General features: G+C 45.5%; 1 protein-coding gene across 1 annotated transcript in view; it reads left to right on the forward strand.

Annotated features, from left to right (window-relative positions):
• PHF12 (PHD finger protein 12) overlaps positions 1 to 24897 on the forward strand; it is a 50833-nt gene that overhangs the window by 21014 nt on the left and 4922 nt on the right. The window contains exons 3-11 of the mRNA XM_069761207.1: positions 4369 to 4441; positions 4859 to 5243; positions 5383 to 5503; positions 6560 to 6692; positions 6955 to 7119; positions 7327 to 7485; positions 7841 to 8585; positions 21878 to 22006; positions 22107 to 22250. Coding sequence (XP_069617308.1) covers positions 4369 to 4441; positions 4859 to 5243; positions 5383 to 5503; positions 6560 to 6692; positions 6955 to 7119; positions 7327 to 7485; positions 7841 to 8585; positions 21878 to 22006; positions 22107 to 22250 — 2054 coding nt within the window. The remainder of the gene's footprint in view (positions 1 to 4368; positions 4442 to 4858; positions 5244 to 5382; positions 5504 to 6559; positions 6693 to 6954; positions 7120 to 7326; positions 7486 to 7840; positions 8586 to 21877; positions 22007 to 22106; positions 22251 to 24897) is intronic.

Raw genomic sequence — 24897 nt, forward strand, 5'->3', positions numbered from 1 at the left:
AGTTCAATGTGGGCTCCATTTGTTGCCCTACACATATCCAAACGATAGTGAAGTTCTTGCCACACACGGGTAAGGACGTCTGGTGTAACAGAAAGAGTAACGTCTGTGATTCTCTGTTTTAAGTGATCAATGTCTTTGATATGTTCAATGTACACGTTGCTTCACATAACCCCAAAACTAAAAGTCTAAGGGCGTCAGACCCGAGGATCGTGGTGGCCATGGCTTGACAGAACCCCTGCCTATCCACAGCTGGGGGAATGTTCTATCCAGAAATTCACAAACAATGGTGGAGGAGCGCCATCCTGTTGACAGATGACACCTTCTGGAAATTGTGGTACTGCATACAATTCCAACATTTCAGGATACGGGTTTGCCGTCACAGACAAGCCCGTTTTTTTTGCGGAGCAATCACTTTATCATGCATCAGGCCACATGTTCACTTTAGGGGTGTTGCGTTCGTACTCCACTTAGGCATGAGGATGTTCAGCATCCCATATTCAGATGTTATGGCGATGAACATGTCCACAGATATGGAAGGTCACCTCATCGCTAAACGTTTGGGTCTATCCACCAGTTTGATAGGTTGCAACATCTGCAATTTGTACCCTGTAACACAGAGACGTTTCTTTACACCTTATGAACTGTAGTCTTGCTTAGGTGTAATTGTCGCGCATACGCATGCACAGATTAATTAGGGCTCCTTAGGTAGCTATCCCGTATAGCCTCTACAGACTCGTCACTGACTGATGGCCTACCAGAACGGGGTTTCTCCACCAAACTGCCGGTTTCCTTCAACTGCTTATCCCACCAAGTAATGTTATTCCTATGTGGTGGAGCTTTGTTATCAATGCGCCGATATTCACGTAGCACTTTGGTCACGGATTCGAATTTAGTGAGCCACAGAACACACTGAACTTTCCTCTGTACCGTCCACATCTGAACTGTCATGGAAAACCACACAGCTGGCATAAGCTTGTGGTTGCATGATGTCACAGACCTGGCAGTGTATTAATTGGAGTTAAGTTTATCAGGGGTTAATCTGACTGGGGGCTCAGCAACAGCTTAAATGAGTTTGTGTTGTTTGATTGGTTCTTGTTATCTCTCTTCATGAACAGGTCTGATATGATTGGGCCAGAGAAAGGGCGCCAAAATGTAAACTACAAATAGATCCTGTGACTGGTCAAAAGTGTACCATGACGTTACGGACACACTGTATACTGTATAAACTCGAGCATAAGCCGACCCCACCCTAATTTTACCACTAAAAAATTGGGAAAACGTATTCACTCGAGTATAAGCCTAGGGTGGGAAATGCAGCAGCTACTGATAAAAAAAAAAAAGGTTTTGTAAATTTTGTTGGAAAAATGAGATCGCTGGTCAACTTTTAACCCTTATAACGTCCTAACAAAAAAATTGTTTCCAAAATTGTGCTGATGTAAAGTAGACATGTTGGAAATGTTATTTATTAACTATTTTGTGTGATACAACTCTCTGATTTTAGTGTACACAAATCAAAAGTTTCAAAAATTACTACATTTTCTTAATGTTTGCCAAATTTCCGCTTTTTTCATAAATAAACGCAGGTTATATAGAAGAAATTTTACTACTAACAAATGAAGTACAATATGTCACGAAAAAGCTGTCTCAGAATCAGTGGGAAACACTGAAGCGTTCCAGAATTATAACCTCATAAAGGGACAGTGGTCAGAATTGTAAAAATTGGCCCGGTCATTAACCCCTTTCTGACCTCGGACGGGATAGTACGTCCAAGGTCAGATCCCCTGCTTTGATGCAGGGCTCCGGCGGTGAGCCCACATCAAAGCCGCGACATGTCAGCTGTTTTGAGCAGCTGACATGTGCGCGCAATAGCGGCGAGTGGAATCGCGATCCACCCGCCGCTATTAACGAGTTAAATGCCGCTGTCAAACGCTGACAGCGGCATTTAACTACCGCTTCTGGCCGGAAATGCGTCACATGATCGGGGGTCAGCAATGCGTCGACATAGTAACCATAGATCTCCTTGAGACCTCTATGGTTGCTGATGCTGGCTTGCTGTGAGCGCCACCCTGTGGTCGGTGCTCATAGCAAGCCTGTAATTCAGCTACATAGGAGCGATCTATGAATCGCTCCTATTTAGCAGAGCCGAAAAGTTTAAAAAAAATAAATAAATGTTTAAATCACCCCCCTTTCGCCCCATTCAAAATAAAACAATAAAAATAAAATAAAATATACACATATTTGGCATCGCTGCGTTCAGAATCGCCCGATCTATCAATAAAAAAAAGGATTAACCTGATCGCTAAACGGCGTAGCGAGAAAAAAAAATGCGAAACACCAAAATTGTTGTTTTGTTTTTTTTGTCGCCGCGACATTGTATTAAAATGCAATAACGGGCGATCAAAAGTAAGTTCAAAAGTAATTCAATGTGATGTAGGTGTAGGATGTTCCCATTATTGCTAAATATCTCCCCTGCAAAACCTCACGTTGTAGGCGTAAAAGATCCCAAATACCAAAATCATCATATTCTTCTAATTGAGATTGATGCATGTTGACCATCATGGGGCCTGGCATATTACTGAACAAAGCCGTGCAGAATGCCAGGACCTGTGATGGTGGCTCCTGATGTGGACGTGAACATGGCCTCAATCCGTCCTCTCGCCTGAAGTATGGTGGTCTGTGATATTACCTCGCAGTAATCTGGCCGGGAACTGCTGTTTGAGAATGACTGACTAAATTTGGGCAATTCTGTCGTTAAAAAAGCCTCACATCTGTGACTACAACTTTGATAACGACGTCACAACTGCAGCATTTGGCCGAGCTCTCAGGATATGTTCACACACAGAATTTGGATGAGAATTTTGAAGGAAAAAAAAAAAAAGCCGGAACATGCTTCAAAATTTGAGTGTTACTATTGGAAGCAACGGGACACTTATTCACAGGGTGTTTTGATTTTTGGAAGCACAATCCACTTCCAACTCATCGACACACAGTTTCTGTGTGAACGTACCCCAAAGATTGTTCTTGGCATAGTAAGATAAAAAATGTCTGAAGAATCATTGTGTCATGTGGCGGCCTCCGACATGTGCAGCTTCTGTCTGTAGAGCGCAGATATACGTGTATTTATATGTGGAGGTCCAGCCGCTGGTGCGCAGAGAAGGGAGTGCCGGTGATTAGAATTGCAGCTGAAATTAATCTTTAACCTCTTAAGAACCCGACGATTTTTCGTTTTTGCACTTTAGTTTTTTCCTCGCTTTCTTCCAAGCGCCACAACTTTTTTTTTTCTTTTCTGCTTTTCCATTCAATATAGCCATATGAGGGCATGTTTTTGCAGGGCAAGTTGTACTTTTGAATAACACCATCCATTTTAACATGCTATGTACAGAAAAACGAGAGAAAAAAAAATTACAAGAACTGTAAGGCTATGTGCACACGTCAGGATTTCTTGCAGAAATTTCCTGAACAAAAGCGGACATTTTCTGCAAGAAATCCGCATGCGTTTTTTTGCTCTCTTTTTTTTTTTTTTTTTTTTGCTTCTTTTTCCCCGGAGGTTCCCAATGCAATACTATAGTGGGAAATCCGCAAAAAATCCACAAAATTAATGAACATGCTGTGTTTTTTACCGCAATGCGTTTTTTTTCGTGGAAAAAAAACTCAACATATGCACGAAAATTGCATAATGCATTATAAATGATGGGATGCATAATGTGGGGTTTTTTCGCATTTTTATAGCGAAAAAGTGCAAAAAATCCTGAACGTGCACACAGCCTAAAATTGTGTGGGGGGTGGGGGGGGAGAAATACACAGTTCTGCTATTGTTTTTATTTTGGGGTGGGTAGTTTATTTTTCGTTATACAGTATAAAATGACATTGTTTCTGCAGGTCAGTACAATTATGGCAATAACAAATTTGCAGTTATTTAAAAAAAAAAATTGTGCATGAACAAAAAAAATTGTCGCGTTTTCATCTTCAGTGCAGCTGTGCAAATGCTGGGATTTCTTTCTTTTTTTTTTTGTGACGCAAGCTGATGTTCATACCATTTTGGGATAGATTTGTTTTGGTATTTTTCTATTGCAGTTGTATTATTTTTTTGGCAACTGGGGGTGAGGGGGAATAGTGATTTTTGCCATTTCAATCACTTATTTTCTTTTTACGCTTTTTAAAGATCGGCTTAATTTGCATTTCGAAAGATCAGATCCGAAATATGTTTTTGTTTAATATGTTATTATTGGCCGATATTCTTAATGGTCACATAATTATTTTTTCAGTTCACATGGATGATGCAAATAATCAGTGATGTGTAGGAATACACGGTGCACTCTTTTAGATGTTAATTGTTGTTTTTTTTTCCCCCCTTTTTTTCTCTTTTAGCAACCCTCCCCTGAGCGAGGAGATGCTGCCCCCTGGAGAGTGGATGTGTCATCGCTGCACCATACGTAGGAAGGTATTGTGTTATAGGCTTTCTGTATTTCTGGGCATGCAGCAGGTGGGTCTTGTGCATTGAGATTTCCTTCCTCGTTTGGATCGGGCATGGACAGAGGGGTTTCAGAGAGTGGCTGTGTTGTGCAGTGGCGGCCATTGGCTGCATGCCCAAACTTAGTCTAACAAATGCCAGACTGTTTTCCTTCCACGTCTTCAGATAAAACCCCTCTTCCTGCACAATGTATAATCTGGCTGCAAATCCTAGTGTTCCCTGGAAAGAAATCATACTTGTCCATATAGGACTGGAGTGCCCGATGATCTACTGGCTCTTAAATGTCACTGATTTCTGCATATAGACGTTCCAGTCCTCAAAGCGATCTCCATGTTATATTCTTACTGCAACATGCAAACCTCAGTAACGGGATTTCTGTCTTTGCAGAAACGTGAGCGTAAGAAGGAGCTTGGGCAAGTGAACGGCTTATTTGACAGATATGGGAGAAGGACAGTGTCACCGACCAGTGACATGGACTTTTCTGAAAGAGCTGCTGGCAGCTTTCGAGCCCTTGCCCAAGCGCGGATGTTAGAGAGAAGAGTAAGCCGCCCGGGCACGCCAACATCTAGTGTCAGCACCGATACGCCCAACTCTGAACAAAATGACATGGATGAGGACATGATCGATGTGGACGAGGAGCCTCCTGTCGATTCTGAGTACAGTCATTCTCAACTCAAGAGACCATTTCAGTTGCTTATTGCTGCAGCCATGGAACGAAACCCGACCCAGTTTCAGCTGCCTAATGAACTTACCTGCACCACCGCACTTCCAGGTCAGCGCCCATGGGCATTCACAAGTGCCGCATGTGCCATAATATCCAGTCTTTGTTTGTTCACTTCTTGTATGTCTTCTTGCTATGAAGTTGCTTGCACAGTTTTTGGTTACACAGTGTGCTACCAATTGTTCTGCAGGCACCAGCAAGCGTCGTAGGAAAGAAGAAATGACAGGGAAAAATGTGAAGAAAGCACAGCATGAATTGGATCACAATGGCTTGGTGCCTTTACCAGTTAAAGTCTGCTTCACTTGTAGCAGGTATGAATCGTAACTAAAGGTCTGGGATCTTATGATGTGCTTAAGAGGACAGACCGCACACAGTCTCTTCCTTTAAAGGTCCAGTGTCCAAAGTCATTTTCATCCTGAATCCCTATCTATATAGTGCCATAATCTAAACTCTTTTCTAATATGCTTGAGTGCAAAATTCCCTAACTACACTATCTAACTGCTTTTTTTTCACTTCCTTTTTTATAATATTAGATTGAGAATCCCAGCAAGTGCTGGGATACTCCAACGAAGTGTCTTCAAGGGGCGTAGGCTGCAATCAGTGCCACAGCCTTTTCCCTTTCAGTGGCTGGTCTAGTCCCTGCATGCTATGCAATGTGCACAATGACCGTGCACTCTGTTGTGGGATCAGATCAGCAGTGACGAGCTGGCAAGAGAGCGCATTGTAAGAATACCTGCCGTGCAAAAACTAGTGAAGCCATCTGCGTCGTGATGCTTCGTTTCAGGGCCTGGGCTAGACCATGCATGCTGTGTGATGTGCACAATGACAGTGCACGCTCTGTTGTGGGATCAGATTGACAGTAACGAGCCGGCAGGAGAGCGCCTTGTCAGAATACGTCATTTGCGTCATGACACTTAGTTTCCGGAAGGGGGCAGGTCTTCTTCAGTGAAAACAGCCTCTGCCCCTCTGATGATGCTTCATTTGAGTATCCAAGCATGCACTGGGATTCTCAAACCGCATGATCAAAAAGTGGAAAAAAATAGAAAAGCAGTTAGGGAAGGATAAGGAATGTTTAATTCACATTAGTGTATTAGAAAATAATTTAGATTATGGCATTAAATGGATAGGGATTTTGATTGAAAATTACTTTAGACTTGGGACCACCCCTTTTAAGGTCTATGCATCTGTATGGTTCAAGCACAGACATACCGTAATCTTAATCTCCACCGTTCTGTGGATTAGTGGGATCTACCCTGATCCAACAGCTGCTTTTCTGCAATATTATGGAACTATGTGGTCCTATGTAATTATATGTACACCAGCTGCTGCTTCCCATGTCTGATTCCCTTCTGTCATTTCCCTGCTAGGAGCTGTCGGGTGGCACCACTTATTCAGTGTGACTACTGCCCGCTCTTGTTCCATATGGACTGCTTAGACCCCCCTCTTACTGCCATGCCGACCGGCCGCTGGATGTGTCCCAACCACATTGAGCACATCGTGGTGAGTGATTGTCTGCTGGACACAGGTGACCATGTATTCCATTTAGAAAGATTGTATAAAGTATGTGCCCCCAATAGCGCCTTTCATGCTGGATAACTACGAAACTAAGGTTTGTTAGGTAAATGGTTCATGGTCTTTGCCCTTCCAATTCTTTATTCAAATTGCCTTCAAAATTGTTTCCTGATTTTCATTTTTTTTATATATATTTTCTTTTTAATGCAGCATTTTAGTCTGTAGTATAATGCCATTGTGTGTCTTCCAGCTAAACCAGAAGAGTATGACCCTGAGTAATCGATGCCAGGTGTTTGACCGCTTCCAGGATGGCATTTCACAGCACGCGGTAAAGCTGGACTTTCTGAGCCGCATCCATAAAATATATCCCCCAACCCGGAGGCTGCTGCCAGCCGCCAAGAAAAACACAGTCAAGGTGCGAACAACGAAAAGCATTTCCCAAAGATTAAGATTTTAAAGGGGAAATATTATTTTCTATGGATTATTGGGCGGAATATTGTGGCATAACAGATAAAGGATTTCTACATGATTCAACACTTCTGAGTGTTCTAGGCGATCGCTGGTTTTAAAATGGTTTACAATGTAATTTCTGGTTCTGATTTTCTTAAATGCTTCTCATCAGGTTCCTGAAGCGATCAAGGCCCAGTATCAATCCCCTCCAGAGTTACTGCCCCCTGCAGGGATACGTGATGGGGAGCTAATCTGCAATGGTGTACCGGATGAGTCCCAAAAGCACCTCCTGCACTCTGAGCACTTAGCGAACCAAGCAGAGCAACAAGAGGTTAGTAGCCTCCACCCTGCACTTCCCTACCCATCACGAGGTCAAAAATGGCAAAAAGGATGTTTCATGTTACTTTGGTAATCTGGAGTATGGATTGCATATTGGGAGCATTTTCTTTTATAATTATTCTTTCTGGACTTGTTTTATTTTTAATTGTCACTATGGGGTAATTGTCCACATATAGGTAGATGCTAACACTCTTTATGATGCCCTAAATTTTCATTGCCAGAACACTTAAAGCCACAAATGGCTTCATTTTCCATTCTGCATGTAATGTTGTACCCCGAGGTGTCGGGTGGGAGATGTCTTCCTAGTTTTAATCCTCATCTCTTTGGGTTTTGTTTTGACTCCTCAGTGGCTCCGTAGTGTGGTTGCACTTCAGTGCAGCATATTGAAATACTTGTCTGCTAAGCAGATGCCAAGCTGGGGATCAGAGGACGGCGACTCGTTGGATGTGAAACCAGCCCTATCGCCTGATGGTTCCTTGGCCAACTCTCACCAGCACGCTGATGGCAAGCCTCAGTTTTCTCCATCTTTAGGACTGTGTCCGAGCAGTCAGTCTACAGCGTTGGAAGATGATGCTGCTTTTGTGGCGAAACCACATCCCTCAGCCGGCAGTGGAACTTCCAATGGACCTGCTGTATCGGAGTCCAAATCTAATGGGCCTCATGCTTATATTAGCCCAAGCCCCACGGAACAGTTACATGACCATCAAAGGCTGTCTGCAACTAGCCCTGGCATTTCTGTACTTTCTCAGAGACAAGCAAGGCCTCGGTCAGGCACTCCTCCCACAACAGTTGCTCTCCCAAATCACGTAACGAAGAGTGAAGGAACGACGGGACCTGCGCACTGCACCCAGAGGCTTCCAGGTCCTGCCCTTACCCCTCCTAATTCTTGCACCAGTCCTGAGCTTACTAGCACTTTGTCATGGAAACCTACCCAAACACAACCTGCTCCTCCACTCAGTCAGCACGATTCCAGACCTGTTGGGTCACCACTCTCTGGCACCCGGGCACTTACACCTCCACAGGCAGCTGGCGGTGACCTCGCTTCTGCGGCCTCCAGTGCGTCCAGGCTTTGTGTAGCAGCTCCTCCCACAGGTAGGTGATCTTGTTGCGGCACCCACATTTGGGGGTCTCTTATATGCTTGTAATGATTTACAAGGTTTTGAACATAGTTGGAAAATTTCAAAATGGTGGTAGGATTACAGCAAGGTCTTGGTCACATAAGCATGGCACACCTTAGGGGCCATTGGGCTGTCAGACCACATGGAGGCTTCTAGGTAATCTTTAATTGTGGTCTTCTTAGATGGATGTTGAATGTATATTACAGCGGACATAGGCTCCTGCGCCAGAGCCATCCGCATCTGGCACTGCTGTACATGTGCGCTGCCAAACCGCGTAAGCTGAAGACTTGCCAAGCATAATTTTCCTACATGATCAGCGTTTCTGGAAAGGATTCTCCAGGACTACTTTTCTTGAACAGTTAGCACTTTTTTGTGTGTGTGAGTGAGACAAGCAGAAGGCCTGCCATATTGTCATTGGCACTAGTGCAAAGCTCTCTGCCAACTCCATTCTGAGTATTCAGTTGACTTGATATTACCAGAATAGTTTCTGCTATAAAGGGCAACGTTTGTGATAAGAGGTCTTCTTGAAATTCCCAAACACTCAGATACGGTTTAAAATGGCTTGTCTACCCGAGTGAATTGTAAGCAAGCGCTGCAGCTTAGCTGGGAAAATTACGTGCGGCCACAAATCTGCTTGTCAGTTCCAGCGGCGGTCCTTGATTCCTAATGGCGTGTACATTTCATGCTGATAGAATTTTGGCGAGCTGCAGGGCTTGCGGAAAATGCAGTCAGGTTTACAATCCCTTTAACTAGAGTTGAGCAAAACGTGGCAGTGGATCAGAGTGCTATGAACTTTATCTGCCAGCCTCCTGAGCGCCTTTCTTATTCATAGGCCCTATGGTGTCCTGGGACTTACTAATGAAGCATGGCCGAGGTGTAGTGACAAGTTCGCACAGCTCTTCCAGCAGCCACTGACACGGCCACTGAGTGATGCAAATAATTTTGCTCAAAACCCATTTTAACAGAAGCATTGCTGATCTGTGTAAAAATTACAGTCCACAGCACTCAGTCATACTTTGGAAATAATCTTCAGGGATCTGCTGCGCTGTGGGAACTGCTGCGCTGTGGGAACTGCTGCGCTGTGGGAACTGCTGCGCTGTGGGAACTGCTGCGCTGTGGGAACTGCTGCGCTGTGGGAACTGCTGCGCTGTGGGAACTGCTGCGCTGTGGGAACTGCTGCGCTGTGGGAACTGCAGCATGAAGACCCGGGTCAGGTCTCTTGTGTGCAGCGTGTCAAAGGTTTCCTGAGTTGTGATTCTGCAGTGGGAAAAAGTGGACTTGAATTGGAAGCTCTCCCTTTGAGCCTTTACTTATATAGTTGGCAAATATGAACTCCAATTGCTTTGTAGAACACCCTCATTATGTATTTTTATTTCTATGTGGTTTTTAGTTTTCTTCTGTACTCTTTAGAAGGCTGACTCTTATGACTTTCAATCTCATTATAGCTTGTATTAACTACTTCCAGACCCACCCTTAGGCTATAAACGTGTGGCTAGTCCACTCTTTACTCTGCACTGATGATGTAAAACGTCAGTGCAATGTAAGCAGCTTGCACAAGATTGTAGGGGAAGGGAATGGCTTCTGTCAGACACAGCCAGACTTCTCCCAGAGTAGATAAACATGTTTGCCTTCTCCATCGTGCTCACATACAGCTATGTGTATACCAGCGGTCATGTGTGTAGGGAGTGAGCAGCAGATACTGGGAATCCCCAGTCATCTAGCCATGGAGCCTGAAATTTCTGGGGCTAATATACCAGCCCCAGTTATATGGGAAGTCATCAATAAAGTAAATTTATTTATATGCTAACATGTTCCTAAAGGTCTTTTTGTGGGGCACCGTGTGTGAAATAAATGAAAGCGTAAAAAACAAAAAGAAAATTGAAAAGACACTGCCAGTCTGAATTACTATTTCTAGCCCCACTCCACCAAAAAAAGTCCAATATATAATTTCTACAAAAAAAGAGAGCTCCATTTTTAAAATGTGTTTAGAGGGCCTTTCGGGTCAGAAAAAATAGTAAATAAAATCTAAAATGACATGAAAATGAAGCCCATGTATCCTGAAAAAATAATTTGACTATTGGAATGATGTATGATAATACCCAAAAGTTTGCCTGGTGAGGATTGGTGGAAAATGGCCCTAACCTGAACTGGTTAATGCTTCCTGCAGCTTGGGTCAGTATCGTATTGTGTCCTGGGAGAAAAACCAAACCACAGGCAGGCTCCTATGTGTTCTATGGGGGCAGGAGAGTGCAGGGATGACGATCATTCTGCCAACTGAGCATGCCATAAAGGTCCGGAGCAGCGACTGTAATCTCTATAGGGCTGTCCCGGGTCTCCCTCAACGTCCGATGTGGGGTGGAATTAGTTCTCCCCTGCGAGAGCCTCCAGTGGAGCTGAGCATGCATGTGTTCAGTGAGGTGGGTCTAGAAGGAATAATTGTCTTTTTCGATAAAGGTCAATTAAAGGGGTGTTCTCAAGTATAAAAGTCATCCATCTATCCAAGAGAGTGGGGAAAACTTTCCAATCGCAAGGGTCTGACAGCTAAGACCTCCCATGATCCTGATAAGTCAGGCTCTGAAGAATCCCGTCTGAATGGAGCAGAGGTTAGTCACACCCACTGCCGCTTTTTTCATTCCAGTAGGAGCGCTGCAATATCCAGTGCTCCCATTGAGAATGAATGGAGAGGCAGTGCGCATGACCATCCTCCGCTCATTTCAGCCAGAGCTTTTCAAAGCCCCGGTTCTCGGGATCGGTGGCGCCACATTGGTTGGACCCCCAGCTATCGGAAAGTTACCTCTTATCCTTGGGATAGAAGATTACTTTCACACTTGAGGACAACCCATTAAGGTGTATAGCCAGAGATTATATCTTTATCTGTAATAAAAAGAGGCACATTTCTACTTCTGATTGAACGTCGACTTCTCCTGCTGATGTCTATGGCCAGCGTCTGTACTGCACTGAGGAGACCGGAGGGCCACAGTAACGAGTTATCGGCTGTGGGCGCAGCAAAGCGTCCGTTGTCTTGTTGATGCCTTCCACCCTCATTGTCTGTCATTGTTTGCTGACTCAAATACATTGTGGCAGATTGACGGCAGATTCAGAGTCTAACAATTCTGCTGTCAAAAACTCATCACTTAAATGGGTTTTCCCACAAAGTAAGTTCAGTTTCATCAACAGATCTTGGAGTAATAATAATTTCCACAATTGAATGTGTTTAGAAAAAAAAAAAGTTCCTCTGCTAAGATAATTTTATGTGTCCCTGCTGTGTACTGTGTAATGGCCGTGTCTGACTGTACAGGAACATGGTCTGATCATAGCACAGCTTCTGGGCAGGGGAGGACATAAGAGTATATAGACATTACAGCACGGGGTCACAGCTGATTATTTGAAGTAAAACATTGTTTGAAAACAGGCAGGAGATGTTCCCGCACGGTCAGACATGGCCAGCACATAGGACACAGCAGGGGCACATTTATAAGATTATCTCAGCACAGGAACATTTTATTTGAATACATCCAATTGTGGAAATTATTGTTATAGTATACCTCCCCGTTCCTCTCCTGCGACGACTGGGGCACGCCTAAGCTACACCAGGGCGACGGTTCCTATACGGTCCCGATCTCCCCCCTGTAAGGGGGAGAGCACATAGAGAGTATCTCTTATGTGCATCCCCGGGCTCATCCGAAATTATGCCCTCACCTCGGCGTCACGTAGACCCCACAGCAGCCGTAAGTCCCCTGCGGCCGGCATTTCCGCAAGTCACCCGCGGCAGGCACAACCGTAAGTCCATTGCGGTAGACGCTCTCCATCCCCCGACATAGGGAGGATCGATTGAGCTACAGGCACCCCTCCTCGGTGAGTAATACCCTTCCTCACGCTGCCTGCGTGGGAAGGTGCGGTCCTGGTCCCTGGGGAGAGATACCGTTGGCTAGATGCTAGCGGCGGTCATCAGGCGTGGCGTCACAGCCGCCGGTACGTTCCGCCGGCCGGCTCCACAAATTTAGTCCCCGGCTTCTATTGTCGGACTAGGCCGCAACTTAAAATTCCCGCCCACCGTTGTAGCCCCGCCCACTACTCAGGCGCTTCTCGCTCTGAACGAGACGTGCCCTGCAAATCTCGGGCGCAATCTTGGGACTCCACTTCTGCAGGGAACATTCAGCCGAAAACGCTGCCTTCCCTCTCTGCCTCCCCGGGGACACCAGCACAGGACCGTGGGTAAGCTGCTTCACTCCATAGGGAAAAGCTTAACCCCTTCTCTGCTCCCATAGCCCTGCTATCGCAGTTTAATTGGGATATATGTCTCAATCTAAGGACGCAAAAAGGGGCAATAAAACGCACACTGTTTTTTACATCATGTGCCACTTGCAATTCTGCGTTGCCACGTGACCACAATACCCCTTTGTGCCACAACTGTGACCCGGCCTGTGCGCAGCCGCCTTCTGCTGCCACTTCCAATGTCTCCACCGACCCCGCCGAGTCTAACCCTCCTGAGTGGGCCGCGTCCTTGTCACGCTCAATGGAGTCCTTGGTCAAGGCATTGGACTCTTTCCGTGGGTCCTCCTTAAGCCAGAACTCACCTCTGTCGGCTGCGACGGAATCTGGCGACGGTGTGGGGCCGTCCGACCACATGGGGCATACTGTTCTACGGGACTCTCGGGGTGCCAGAAAAAGAACCCTTCCCTCATCTCCTGTCTATGCTCGAGCTTCAGCATCTGTCAGCTCATCTTCTCGCTCCCCTGAGGGTCGCAGCGTACATGACTTGGTATACGAGTCGGAGGAATCTTTAACCCAAGACTCCTCTATCGGTCAGGAGACACTTGACTCCCTTATTGAGGCAGTCAACAAAACACTAGTGGTGGACGACAAATCCGTTTCCTCTCAGGAACACGTCATATCTTTTAAAAAGACTAAACGCGTCCAAAAGATATTTTCTAATCGCCCTGAGTTTCAGGACATTATCCAAAAACACAGGGAACACCCGGAGAAGCGTTTTACGGCTCAAAAAGCCACGGAGGTTAAATATCCTTTCTCCAAGGATCTGGTGAAGGAGTGGCTTCTCTCTCCTTCTGTGGATCCTGCTGTATCGTGACTTGCATCCAAAACAGTCTTATCCCTGTCCGACGATTCATCAGTCAAAAATCCTTCTGACCGTCAAATTGATTAGCTCGCTCAGTCTTTGGGGCCTCAGGAGCAGCTCTCCTTCCATCTTTTGCAGCTACCTGGGTGGCTAAGGCAATGGTGGCCTGGGCAGAGGTATTAACCTCTACCGTCCATGGCAGTAATCTTCCCCCAGAGGCGGCCAGACTAGCTAACCAGATAGCTCAAGCCGGATATTTCGTAGTCAACGCTTCCATAGATTCGGCTAATTGCGCAGCGCAAGTGGCTGCAAACGCAATTTCCATCAGGAGGGCCTTATGGCTCCGCGATTGGGAGCAGATTCTGCTTCCAAAAAGTCGCTGACTTCTCTGCCTTACCAAGCGGGCCGTTTATTTGGGGAGAAGCTAGACCAAATCATTTCTGACGCTACCGGAGGGAAGAGTAAATTTCTTCCCCAGCAAAAACCTGCCCGGCCTTTTTAGAATCAACAGCAGTTTCGATTCGGGTCCTTTCGTAACAACTCCAGTTGGTCCTCCTCTTCCCCTGGTTCGGGACGACGAGAAAACAGAAATCCCCAGGTCTCATACAGACCAAACCGTTCCTGGAAACCCAGACCAAGACCTTCTGCCCCTAAGCCATCCGCATCCCTTAAACCTTCTACACAATGACTCATCGGTTTGTCCGGCGGACACCGTCAAAGTAGGCGGACGCCTTCTTTCGTTCTGTTAAAATTGGCTCTCGGTCGTTCACGACGAGTGGGTCAGAGAGCTCGTGACTTCCGGATACAAAATCGAGTTTTCTTCCATTCCCCTTCCGCGCTTCTTCCAGTCTTCTCCCCCCAAATCAAGGGTGTCACATCTTCTTCAGGCCATACAGGTGCTTCAAAGGGACGGTGTCATCGCTCTGGTCCCTCGAGACCAAAGGTTCGAGGGGTTTTACTCGAATCTCTTCGTGGTCCCAAAGAAGGACGGGACTCTACGGCCCATACTGGACCTCAAACTGCTGAACAAGTTCGTACGGGTCCGACACTTCAGGATGGACTCGCTCCGTTCCGTTGTCGCGTCCCTGGAAAAAGGAGAGTTCCTTGCATCCATAGACATCAAGGATGCTTATCTACATATTCCAATTTTTCCCTCTCATCAGCAGTTCCTGTGCTTCGCAGTCCAAGAAGAACACTTCCAGATTGTGGCCTTGCCTTTCGGACTTGCCACCGCCTCCAGAGTCTTCACGAAGGTCATGGCGGCTGTCATGGCCATTCTTCACGCCCGGGGAGTGGTAGTTCTGCCCTATCTGGACGACCTATTAATCAAGGGTCCGTCCCAGTCTGCCTGCAAGGAGTCTGTAAGTATCACCGTGGATTCTTTCTCGTCTGCGTTGGAAGATCAACTTCGAGAAATCATCTCCAGTGCCGGCTCAGCAAATCTGCTTCCTGGGCATGATTTTGGACTCTTCCCGCGGGTTAGTCATTCTCCCTCCAAAGAAGGTCTTGTCCTTGCAACAGGGAGCACGCAAGCTCTCCCGCCTAGTCTCTCACTCCATTCGCTTCGCAATGCGCATCCTCGGGAAAATGGTTGCGTCGATGGAAGCTGTTCCGTTTGCGCAGTTCCATCTTTGTCCCTTGCAACAGGCACTTCTGTTAGCCTGGGACAGGAGCCCGGTTTTCCTCGACCGTCGTTTTCGCCTGTCCCCACAGGTTAGGCAGACCCTCAGGTGGTGGACGCTGCAGTCCTCCCTGAACCAAGGGAAGTCCTTTCTTCCAGTGCGCTGGTTAGTGGTGACCACCGATGCCAGCCTTTTGGGCTGGGGCGCAGTTTTCAATCACCACACGGTCGTTGGTCCACAACAGAGTCGCATCTCTCAATCAACATCTTGGACATTCGAGCGATCACTCTTGCCTTACGCAACTTTCACTACCTTCTCGCAGGCCATCCCATCAGAATCCAATCCGACAACGCCACAGCTGTGGCGTATTTCAACTGACAAGGGGGAACCCACAGCAGGGCAGCCATGCTCGAAGTCTACCACATCCTGCGCTTGGCCGAGACCAATCACTCGCTCATCTTGGCGATCCACATACTGGGCGTGGAGAATTGGGAAGCGGACTTCCTCGGTCGCCAAGGTCTTGCCTCGGGCGAGTGGTCCCTCTATCCGGAAGTCTTCCAGTAGATTTGCCTTTGCTGGGGGACGCCGGATGTGGATCTTATGGCCTCGAGGTTCAACAACCAGGTTCCCCAGTTCATTGCGTGGTCCTGCGATCCTTGCGCTATCGGGGCAGATGCTCTGGTCCTGTCTTGGCATCGGTTCCAGCTGCCATACATATTTCTGCCTCTTCCTCTGCTCCCGAGAGTCATCAAAAAGATCAAAGCAGAAGGGAGACCGATGGTTCTCGTCGTGCCAGACTGGCCGCGCCGAGCATGGTACGCGGAACTCGTCCAAATGGTCGCTGACATCCCCTGGCGCCTTCCAGATCGCACGGATCTTCTCTCACAGGGCCCGATTTGCCACCAGAACTCTGGGGCCCTGTCTTTGACGGCGTGGCTGTTGAATCCTGGATTTTAGCCCAAGCTGGATTCTCTCCAGGGGTTTCTTCTACCATGAAACCCGTATCCATGCGTATTTATCATCGCACCTGGCGCATCTTCTTTTCATGGTGCAATGCCCATGGACGTTCTCCTTTTTGTTTTTTTTTCCATTCCGTCCATTCTGGAGTTTCTCCAATCAGGTTTAGAGTCAGGCCTTGCCCTAAGCTCGCTAAAGGGACAAGTGTCCGCATTGTCTGTTCTATTCCAACGAAAGATCGCTTCCAGACTGCCGGTTAAGAAGTTCATCCAAGGAGTCTCCCAGGTGGTCCCTCCCTATAGAATGCCTTTGGCGTTATGGGATCTCAACTTGGTTCTCGGAGTTCTTCAGGAGGCCCCTTTCGAACCATTGCAGGACATCTCTCACCCTCCTTTCATGGAAGGTGGTCTTTCTCGTGGCAATTACGTCAATCAGGAGAGTTTGAGTTGGCGGCTCTCTTGCCGACCCCCCTTCCTGATTTTTCACCCAGACAAGGTAGTTTTGAGAACCTCTCCCTCTTTTCTACCTAAAGTCGTCTCCTTTCATCTAAATGAGGACATTGTCTTGCCGTCATTCTGTCCGGCACCAACCCATCATATCGAGAAAGCTCTCCACACTCTGGATGTGGTTAGAGCTCTTCGGCGGTACATATCTCGCACGGCTCCCTTCCGTAAGTCGGATGTCTTGTTCGTGCTTCCAGAGGGACATAGGAAAAGTCTACCTGCCTCAAAGGCCACTCTAGCCAAGTGGATTCGCTCCACTATTCAGGAATCCTACCGCGTCAGGAGCATCCCTGTCCCAGCAGGGATTAAGGCGCATTCGACTCGGTCGGTCGGTTTGGTGCTTCTTGGGCCATTCGGCACCAGGCTTCCGCACAACAGCTTTGTAAAGCTGCGACTTGGTCCAGTGTGCATACCTTCACGAAGCACTATCATATTCATACCCAGGCTTCGGCAGACGCTGCCCTTGGCAGGCGCATTCTGCAGACAGCGGTAACTCGGTAAGTCAGTGGTACATGGAGTTTTAGCAGTGCAATTGCTCCCCACCGAGGGACTGCTTTAGGACGTCCCATGGTCCTGTGTCCCCCAATGAGGCGTGGGAGAAAAGGAGATTTTTGTGTACTCACCGTAAAATCTTTTTCTCCGAGCCAATCATTGGGGGACACAGCACCCACCCTGTTAGCCTATTGGCTGTTTGTTGTTGTATTTTGTTCCTCAGTTTTGGACATAGTTTCCTTGTCTTGGTTTTACTCCTCCTGCTTTACTACCGAACTGAGTTGTTACTGGCCAGTCAAGGGGTGTATACTGCAGAGGAGGTGTTATTATTATTATTATTATTATTATTTATTATTATTATAGCGCCATTTATTCCATGGCGCTTTACATGTGAGGGGTATACATAATAAAAGTACAATAATCTTGAACAATACAAGTCACAACTGGTACAGGAGGAGAGAGGACCATGCCCGCGAGGGCTCACAATCTTAACTCTGTTTACTGAGTGTCCTCCTAGTGGCAAGCAGCATAGCACCCATGGTCCTGTGTCCCCCAATGATTGGCTCGGAGAAAAAGATTTTACGGTGAGTACACAAAAATCTCCTTTTTGCGGTTTTTCGCTATAAAAACACGATAAAACCGTGGAAAAAACGCATACATTAAACATCCTATTAGAATGCATTCCGCATTTTTTGTGCACATGTGTTTTTTTCCACGGTGGAATCACATTCCGGAAAAAAAAAGCAGCATGTTCATTCTTTGTGCGGAATCGCGGGGATTCCGCACACATAGGAATGCATTGATCCGCTTACTTTCCGCATGTGGCTATGCCCACCATGCGAGAAGTAAGCGGATCATGTGCGGTTGGTACCCAGGGTGGAGGAGAGGCAACTCTATTCCAGGCCCTGGGAACCATATAATTGTTAAAAAAAAATATATAAATAAAATAAATTGTGATATTCTCACCTTCCGGCGTCCCCGGCAGCCTTCTCACTCCTCGGGATGCTCCCGTTCCCAATAATGCCTTGTGGCAATGACCAGTGATGATGTAGCGGTCTTGTGAGACCGCTACGTCATCACAGGTCATTCTTGCAATGCATTACTGGGAACGTGAGCATCAAGAACACTGCAGGGGACGCCGTAAGGAGAGAATATCACAATTTATTATATTTTTTATTATTTTTAACATTAGATCTTTTTACTATTGATCACACTTGTCAAACTCTTGCATTATGCAAGCTAATTACGCTTGTAAAACGCTAGTGTTTAGTGGGAAAATGCATGCCAATTCCACATGTTTTACCTGCGGCACAGTGTGCACATAGCCTTACAGTTGTTCTGAAATCCGCTTTTCATAGGTTACTCTAAAAGAGGTTGTCCACTACTTTGATATTTATGGCCTATCAATAGGGTCCCCACTGAGCTGATAATTACACTTAAGGTACCTTCACACTAAACGACGCTGCAGCGATCCAGACAACGATCCGGATCGCTGCAGCGTCGCTGTTTGGTCGCTGGAGAGCTGTCACACAGACAGATCTTCAGCGACCAACGATGCCGGTAACCAGGGTAAACATCGGGTTACTAAGCGCAGGGCCGCGCTTAGTAACCCGATGTTTACCCTGGTTACCATTGTAAAAGTAAAAAAAACAAACACTATATACTTACCTACCGCTGTCTGTCCCCGGCGCTGTGCTTTCCTGCACTGACTGTGAGCACAGCGGCCGGAAAGCAGAGCGGAGACGTCACCGCTCTGCTTTCCGGCTGGCCGACGCTGACAGCCAGTGCAGAGAAGCAGAGCGCCGGGGACAGACAGCGGAAGGTAAGTATGTACTGTTTGTTTTTTTTACTTTTACGATGGTAACCAGGGTAAACATCGGGTTACTAAGCGCGGCCCTGCGCTTAGTAACCCGATGTTTACCCTGGTTACCAGTGAAGACATCGCTGAATCGGCGTCACACACGCCGATTCAGTGATGTCTGCAGGGAGTCCAGCGACGAAATAAAGTGCTGGACTTTCTTCCCCGACCAACGATGGCACAGCAGGATCCTGATCGCTGCTGCGTGTCAAACTGAACGATATCGCTAGCCAGGACGCTGCAACGTCACGGATCGCTAGCGATATCGTTCAGTGACACAGTACCTTAAGAAATGTCTCTATCTCCAGCAGAACTGCTTATCACTGTTGTTCATAGTTTGATAGAACATATATATTTGAGTAACATTTATAAAATTCATATGAAAGTTCAATTATGAAATATTAATACATTTTTTTTTTTTTAAAGCTGGAGTCTGTACATTTCTACCGACTCTGACTCCGACTCCACAGCCCTGACACAAATGTTCCCGAACAGTGATGCGTGTGGCCTCCTTATGCAATGCGATTTTAACGAGCTTTTACATGCAGCAGTTCTCTCTATATAAAAGCTCATGTTAAAGTCGCATTGTATACGGATGGTCCGTGTGGTGTACGAGTTGTTCTCACACCCATAGACTTGCATTGACGATTCTCGGCCGATATATGGTGGAAATCGCAGGATGCTGCGATTTTACTTTCACGCATAATATGGCCGAGATAAAAAGCGGATGATGTGAGCTGCCCCATAGATTAACATTGGTCCGAGTGCTGTGCGATTTTATTTTATTTTTTTCCTCGCATAGCACTCGTCCGTATTCCTCTCTAGTGTGTCTCCGGCCTTAGGGACATTATGAGCCAGGTTCAGACGAGTATATGGAGATGTCATTTGATATTCCTCCAGAAGTAAGAGACAATAGCAGTGTCCATTTTTTTTTTTTTTTTTAAATCTATATAACATCCTTATTCTCGCCTCCTGTGCCGGCTCTGTTCCAGCAGTGTCGACTCTCGCAGTGCGGTCGTGACAACTGAGCCCTGCACCCAATCAGCGCGGGCGTCACTCCTCCGGGCGCATGCGTGTGTTGGCCGCTCGCTTCCTCTTGATTACTAATACATTCAGAGGCGGGGCCAGCGCTGATTGGGCTAATTATTATTATAGCGCTATTTATTCCATGTGATTCCATGCTCGTGTGATGATGAGCCATATGCGTATGGGATCTGATTTTTCTTGAGCATCCATAGAATGTGTAATTGACGAGTCTCATCTAAAATACGGAAGGTTAGTGCAGACTGAAATTTTTCCCTTCCCACACAGATGTTTGGTCCAAGTGAAAAAACTGTCCTTTGAACGCCCCTATTGATTAACTTTGGTCAGTGGGGTATGTGATTTGCTGCATGAAGACTTTTTTTTGGCCCACTTTATACAGTGTCCTAATTTGGCCCCATTTTAACTGACAAAAAAATTAATGATAAAAACGATCACCAGTATTAAGAAAATGTTTCCAACATATGTGCCGCTAATGGGGACGTATAGTCAGCGTACCGAGGGAAGACACTTTCTGTGATTCCTATAGAAGTGAACGGCGAGAGCTGCAGACTTGTGCAGGTCACTCTCTTCTCCGGCTGGATGTGGTGCCAGTGACTAACTCCCCGCTATGGTCGTGGGACCTCATTTGGAGATAGATCAGGTCCCAGAGAAGAGACCCACATCTATAAGACATTTAGTGGTGTGCCCATTTAAATAAAGACACCCCCTGCAAGTAGGTAACATTTATGCCGCGCCAATGTGGCGTGAACACGTTGAAAATATCAGGAGAGAGTAACAAGTTTTAGTATGTATAGTAAATGCAGGTTACCCCTGATGAAGTGCTAAGGCCATCACTCATACGTGGTGCAGCACAACTGATGGTCCAGCATTAGGACATAAAGGATACCCCCTAAAGATGAGACTGCCAGCCCATTGGGGGCACGTCGCACAGGCTGATGACCAGTTCTTGTGGTTTGGAACAATTTAGCCATCGCACATTGTTAAATGATGGCTGAGTGCTAAATTGAATGTAAAAGGTGTTGTATCCTTTTATAGAATCTTGATTTCTCCAAAGCAGTCTGTCACTTAAAAAAAAACAAAAAAAAAAAACTGCACCCTCCCTGGGTACAGTACGAAATCAGTCACCCACTCTAATGTCCCACAGCGAGGCGGCCAATATCTGAGCGGGGGCGATCCATCTACAGGGCTGGTGAGCAAAGTGACTGACCGCCCATTGTTTGCAGGACAGGAGCAGCAGTGGAGACTCAACGATGGACCTGGGGAGGGCGAGGGACTGTGATTTTCTGAAAAGGGGACAACTCCTAAAAGCATTGTATCCCTGGTTCTGAAATATACTAGAATATAGATTGTCCGGACCTTTGTCTAAACGAGGCAGAACTTAGTGCAATAGTGCAATTACGTTAGGGGCGGGGGTATATACCGTACGGGCGCACTGTTTCTCATTTTATTTGTGGTTTTAACTTGTACAACACAAACCTACTTTGTGTGCAGAGGTTATGCTTGTTTCACACTTCCGTCAGCAGTGTCCCGTCGTAATGCGTCGAAGAGACGTACCGACGGACGTTTAGTACATAGTGTTAAAACGGACGCAATGTGTGCAGTAGTTTGACAAATGCGTCGCCCCAATCTTTCCATTGCAGAAGTTGGGACACGAGAGAGAGGACCATACACATTCGTACATTATCTATTATAGTGACCTTTGTTTTGTTACAGATGGAAAAGTCCAACCCAGTACGCTAATCATCGATGGGGCCTCAACTGGTTCTGCCCCGTATTCAGTGAACTCGTCGGCGATGACAGAGCTTACAAACTCTCTAAAATCGTTGATGGATGGAGACGGAGGTAAATGACAGGACTTAGGGTTTTTTTCATTCCTATTTGTGGTTTTAAATTCTCCTCTTATAACTCATTATTATGGATTTATACTTTTGTAATATTGCAGAGATCCAGATAAACTTGCTGGATGAGAAGCTGGTAAAGTTTTTGGCCATGCAAAGAATCCAAGAGATCTTCTCTTCCAAAGACCATCCTGTAGCAAGTGCCACCCGTCCTCCGCCAACGCCTTCGCTTGGACATCATGTGGAAGGTGGGTTGTGTTCTGTCTGACGATTGTTTTCGATTTGCTTGTCTTGTCCATTCATGATGACTTGTACAAAACAAGCAGAAACCATTAAGAGAGTTAAAGGGGAACGATCGCCAGACTTTACAATACAGACTGCTTATATTCTTTACGTGGTTTGCACGTTAATGACCAGGCCAAGTTTTACAATTTTGACCACTGTCCATTTATGAGGTTATAACTCTAGAACGCTTCAACGTATCCCAGTGATTTTGACATTTTCTCATGACATATTGTACTTCATGTTAGTGGTAATTTCTTTGATAGTACCTGCGTTTATTTGTGAATAAAACGGAAATTTGGCGAAAATTTTGAAAATTTCACAATTTTCCAACTTTGAATTTTTATGCCCTTAAATCAGAGATATGTCACACAAAATACTTAATAAGTAACATTTCCCACATGTCTACTTTACATCAGCACAATTTTGGAACCAACATTTTTTTTTTTTGTTAGGGAGTTATAAGGGTTAAAAGTTGACCAGCAATTTCTCATTTTTACAACACCAAATGTGATGTGGTCCCTAAAAAAAAAATGAAGTCACTGAGGGGTCTATATGATAGAAAATGCCCAAGTGTGACACCATTCTAAAAACTGCACCCCTCAAGGTGCTCAAAACCACATTCAAGAAGTTTATTAACCCTTCAGGTGTTTCACAGGAATTTTTGGAATGTTTAAAAAAAAAATGACCATTTAACTTTTTTTCACAAAAAATGTACTTCAGCTCCAATTTATTTTATTTTACCAAGGGTAACAGGAGAAATTGGACCTCAAAAGTTGTTGTGCAATTTGTCCTGAGTACGCTGATACCCCATATGTAGGGGTAAACCACTGTTTGGGCGCATGGCAGAGCTCGGAAGGGAAGGAGCGCCATTTGACTTTTCAATGCAAAATTGACTGGAATTGAGATGGGACGCCATGTTGCGTTTGGAGAGCCACTGATGTGCCTAAACATTGAAACCCTCTACAAGTGACACCATTTTGGAAAGTAGACACCCTAAGGAACTTATCTAGATGTGTGGTGAGCACTTTGAACCCCCAAGTGTTTCACTACAGTTTATAACGCAGAGTCATGAAAATAAAAATTAATTTTTTTCCCCACAAAAATGTTTTTTTTTAGCCCCCCAAATTTTTATTTTCCCAAGGGTAACAAGAGAAATTGGACCCCAAAAGTTGTTGACCAATTTGTCCTGAGTACGCTGATACCCATATGTTGGGGTAAACCCCTGTTTAGGCGCACGGGAGAGGGAAAGGGAAGAAGCACTGTTTTACTTTTTAAACGCAGAATTGGCTGGAGTTGAGATCGGACGCCATGTCGCGTTTGGAGAGCCCTGATGTGCCTAAACAGTGGAAACCCCCCAATTATAACTGAAACCCTAATCCAAACACACCCCTAACCCTAATCCCAACCGTAAATGTAATCCTAACCCTAACTTTAGCCCCAATCCTAACCCTGATGGAAAAATGGAAATAAATGCATTTTTTAAAATTTTATTATTTTTCCCTAACTAAGGGGGTGATGAAGTGGGGTTTGATTTACTTTTATAGCGGGTTTTTTAGCAGATTTTTATGATCGGCAGCCGTCACACACTAAAAGACGTTTTTATTGCAAAAAATAGTTTTTGTGTCCCCACATTTTGAGAGCTATAATTTTTCCATATTTTGGTCCACAGAGTCATGTCAAGTCTTGTTTTTTGTGGGACAAGTTGAAGTTTTTATTCGTACCATTTTCGGGCACGTGACATTTTTTGATCGCTTTTTATTCCGATTTTTGTGAGGTAGAATGAACAAAACCTAGCTATTCAAGAATTTCTTTTTTTGTGTTTATACCATTCCGCGTTTGCTAAAATTGATAAAGCATTCTTCGGGTCAGTACGATTACAGCGATACCTCACTTTTATACGATAAAAACTATTTTATATTAAAAAAAAAATTATTTTTGCATCGCTTTATTCTGAGGACTATAACTTTTTTATTTTTTCTTTGATGACTCTGTTTGGTGGCTCGTTTTTTGCGGGACAAGATGACATTTTCAGCGGTACCATGGTTATTTATATCAGTCTTTTTGATCGCGTGTTATTCCAATTCTTGTTTGGCGGTATGATAATAAAGCGTTGTGTTTTGCCTTTTTTTTTTTTTTTTTACGGTATTCACTGAAGGGGTCAACTAGTGGGGCAGTTTTATAGGTCGGGTCGTTATGAACGCGGCGATACTAAGTGTGTACTTCTATTGTGTTTTTTTTATTTAGATAAAGAAATGTATTTATTGGAGCAATATATTTTTTATTTAGGAATTTTATTTTTTTGACACGTGAATATTTTTTTTTTTTTTACTTTGCCCCAGGGGGAGACATCACATTACAGTGACAGATCACTGATCTGACACTTTGCTGTACGCTGTGTCAGATCAGCGATCACTAGTGTTGAGCGATACCGTCCGATACTTGAAAGTATCGGTATCGGATAGTATCTGCCGATACCCGAAAAATATCGGATATCGCCGATACCGATATCCGATACCAATACAAGTCAATGGGACATCAAGTATCGGAAGGTATTCTCATGGTTCCCAGGGTCTGAAGGAGAGGAAACTCTCCTTCAGGCCCTGGGATCCA

The sequence above is a fragment of the Ranitomeya imitator genome, chromosome 3 (assembly GCF_032444005.1).
Source record: "Ranitomeya imitator isolate aRanImi1 chromosome 3, aRanImi1.pri, whole genome shotgun sequence".
Lineage (NCBI taxonomy): Eukaryota > Metazoa > Chordata > Amphibia > Anura > Dendrobatidae > Ranitomeya > Ranitomeya imitator.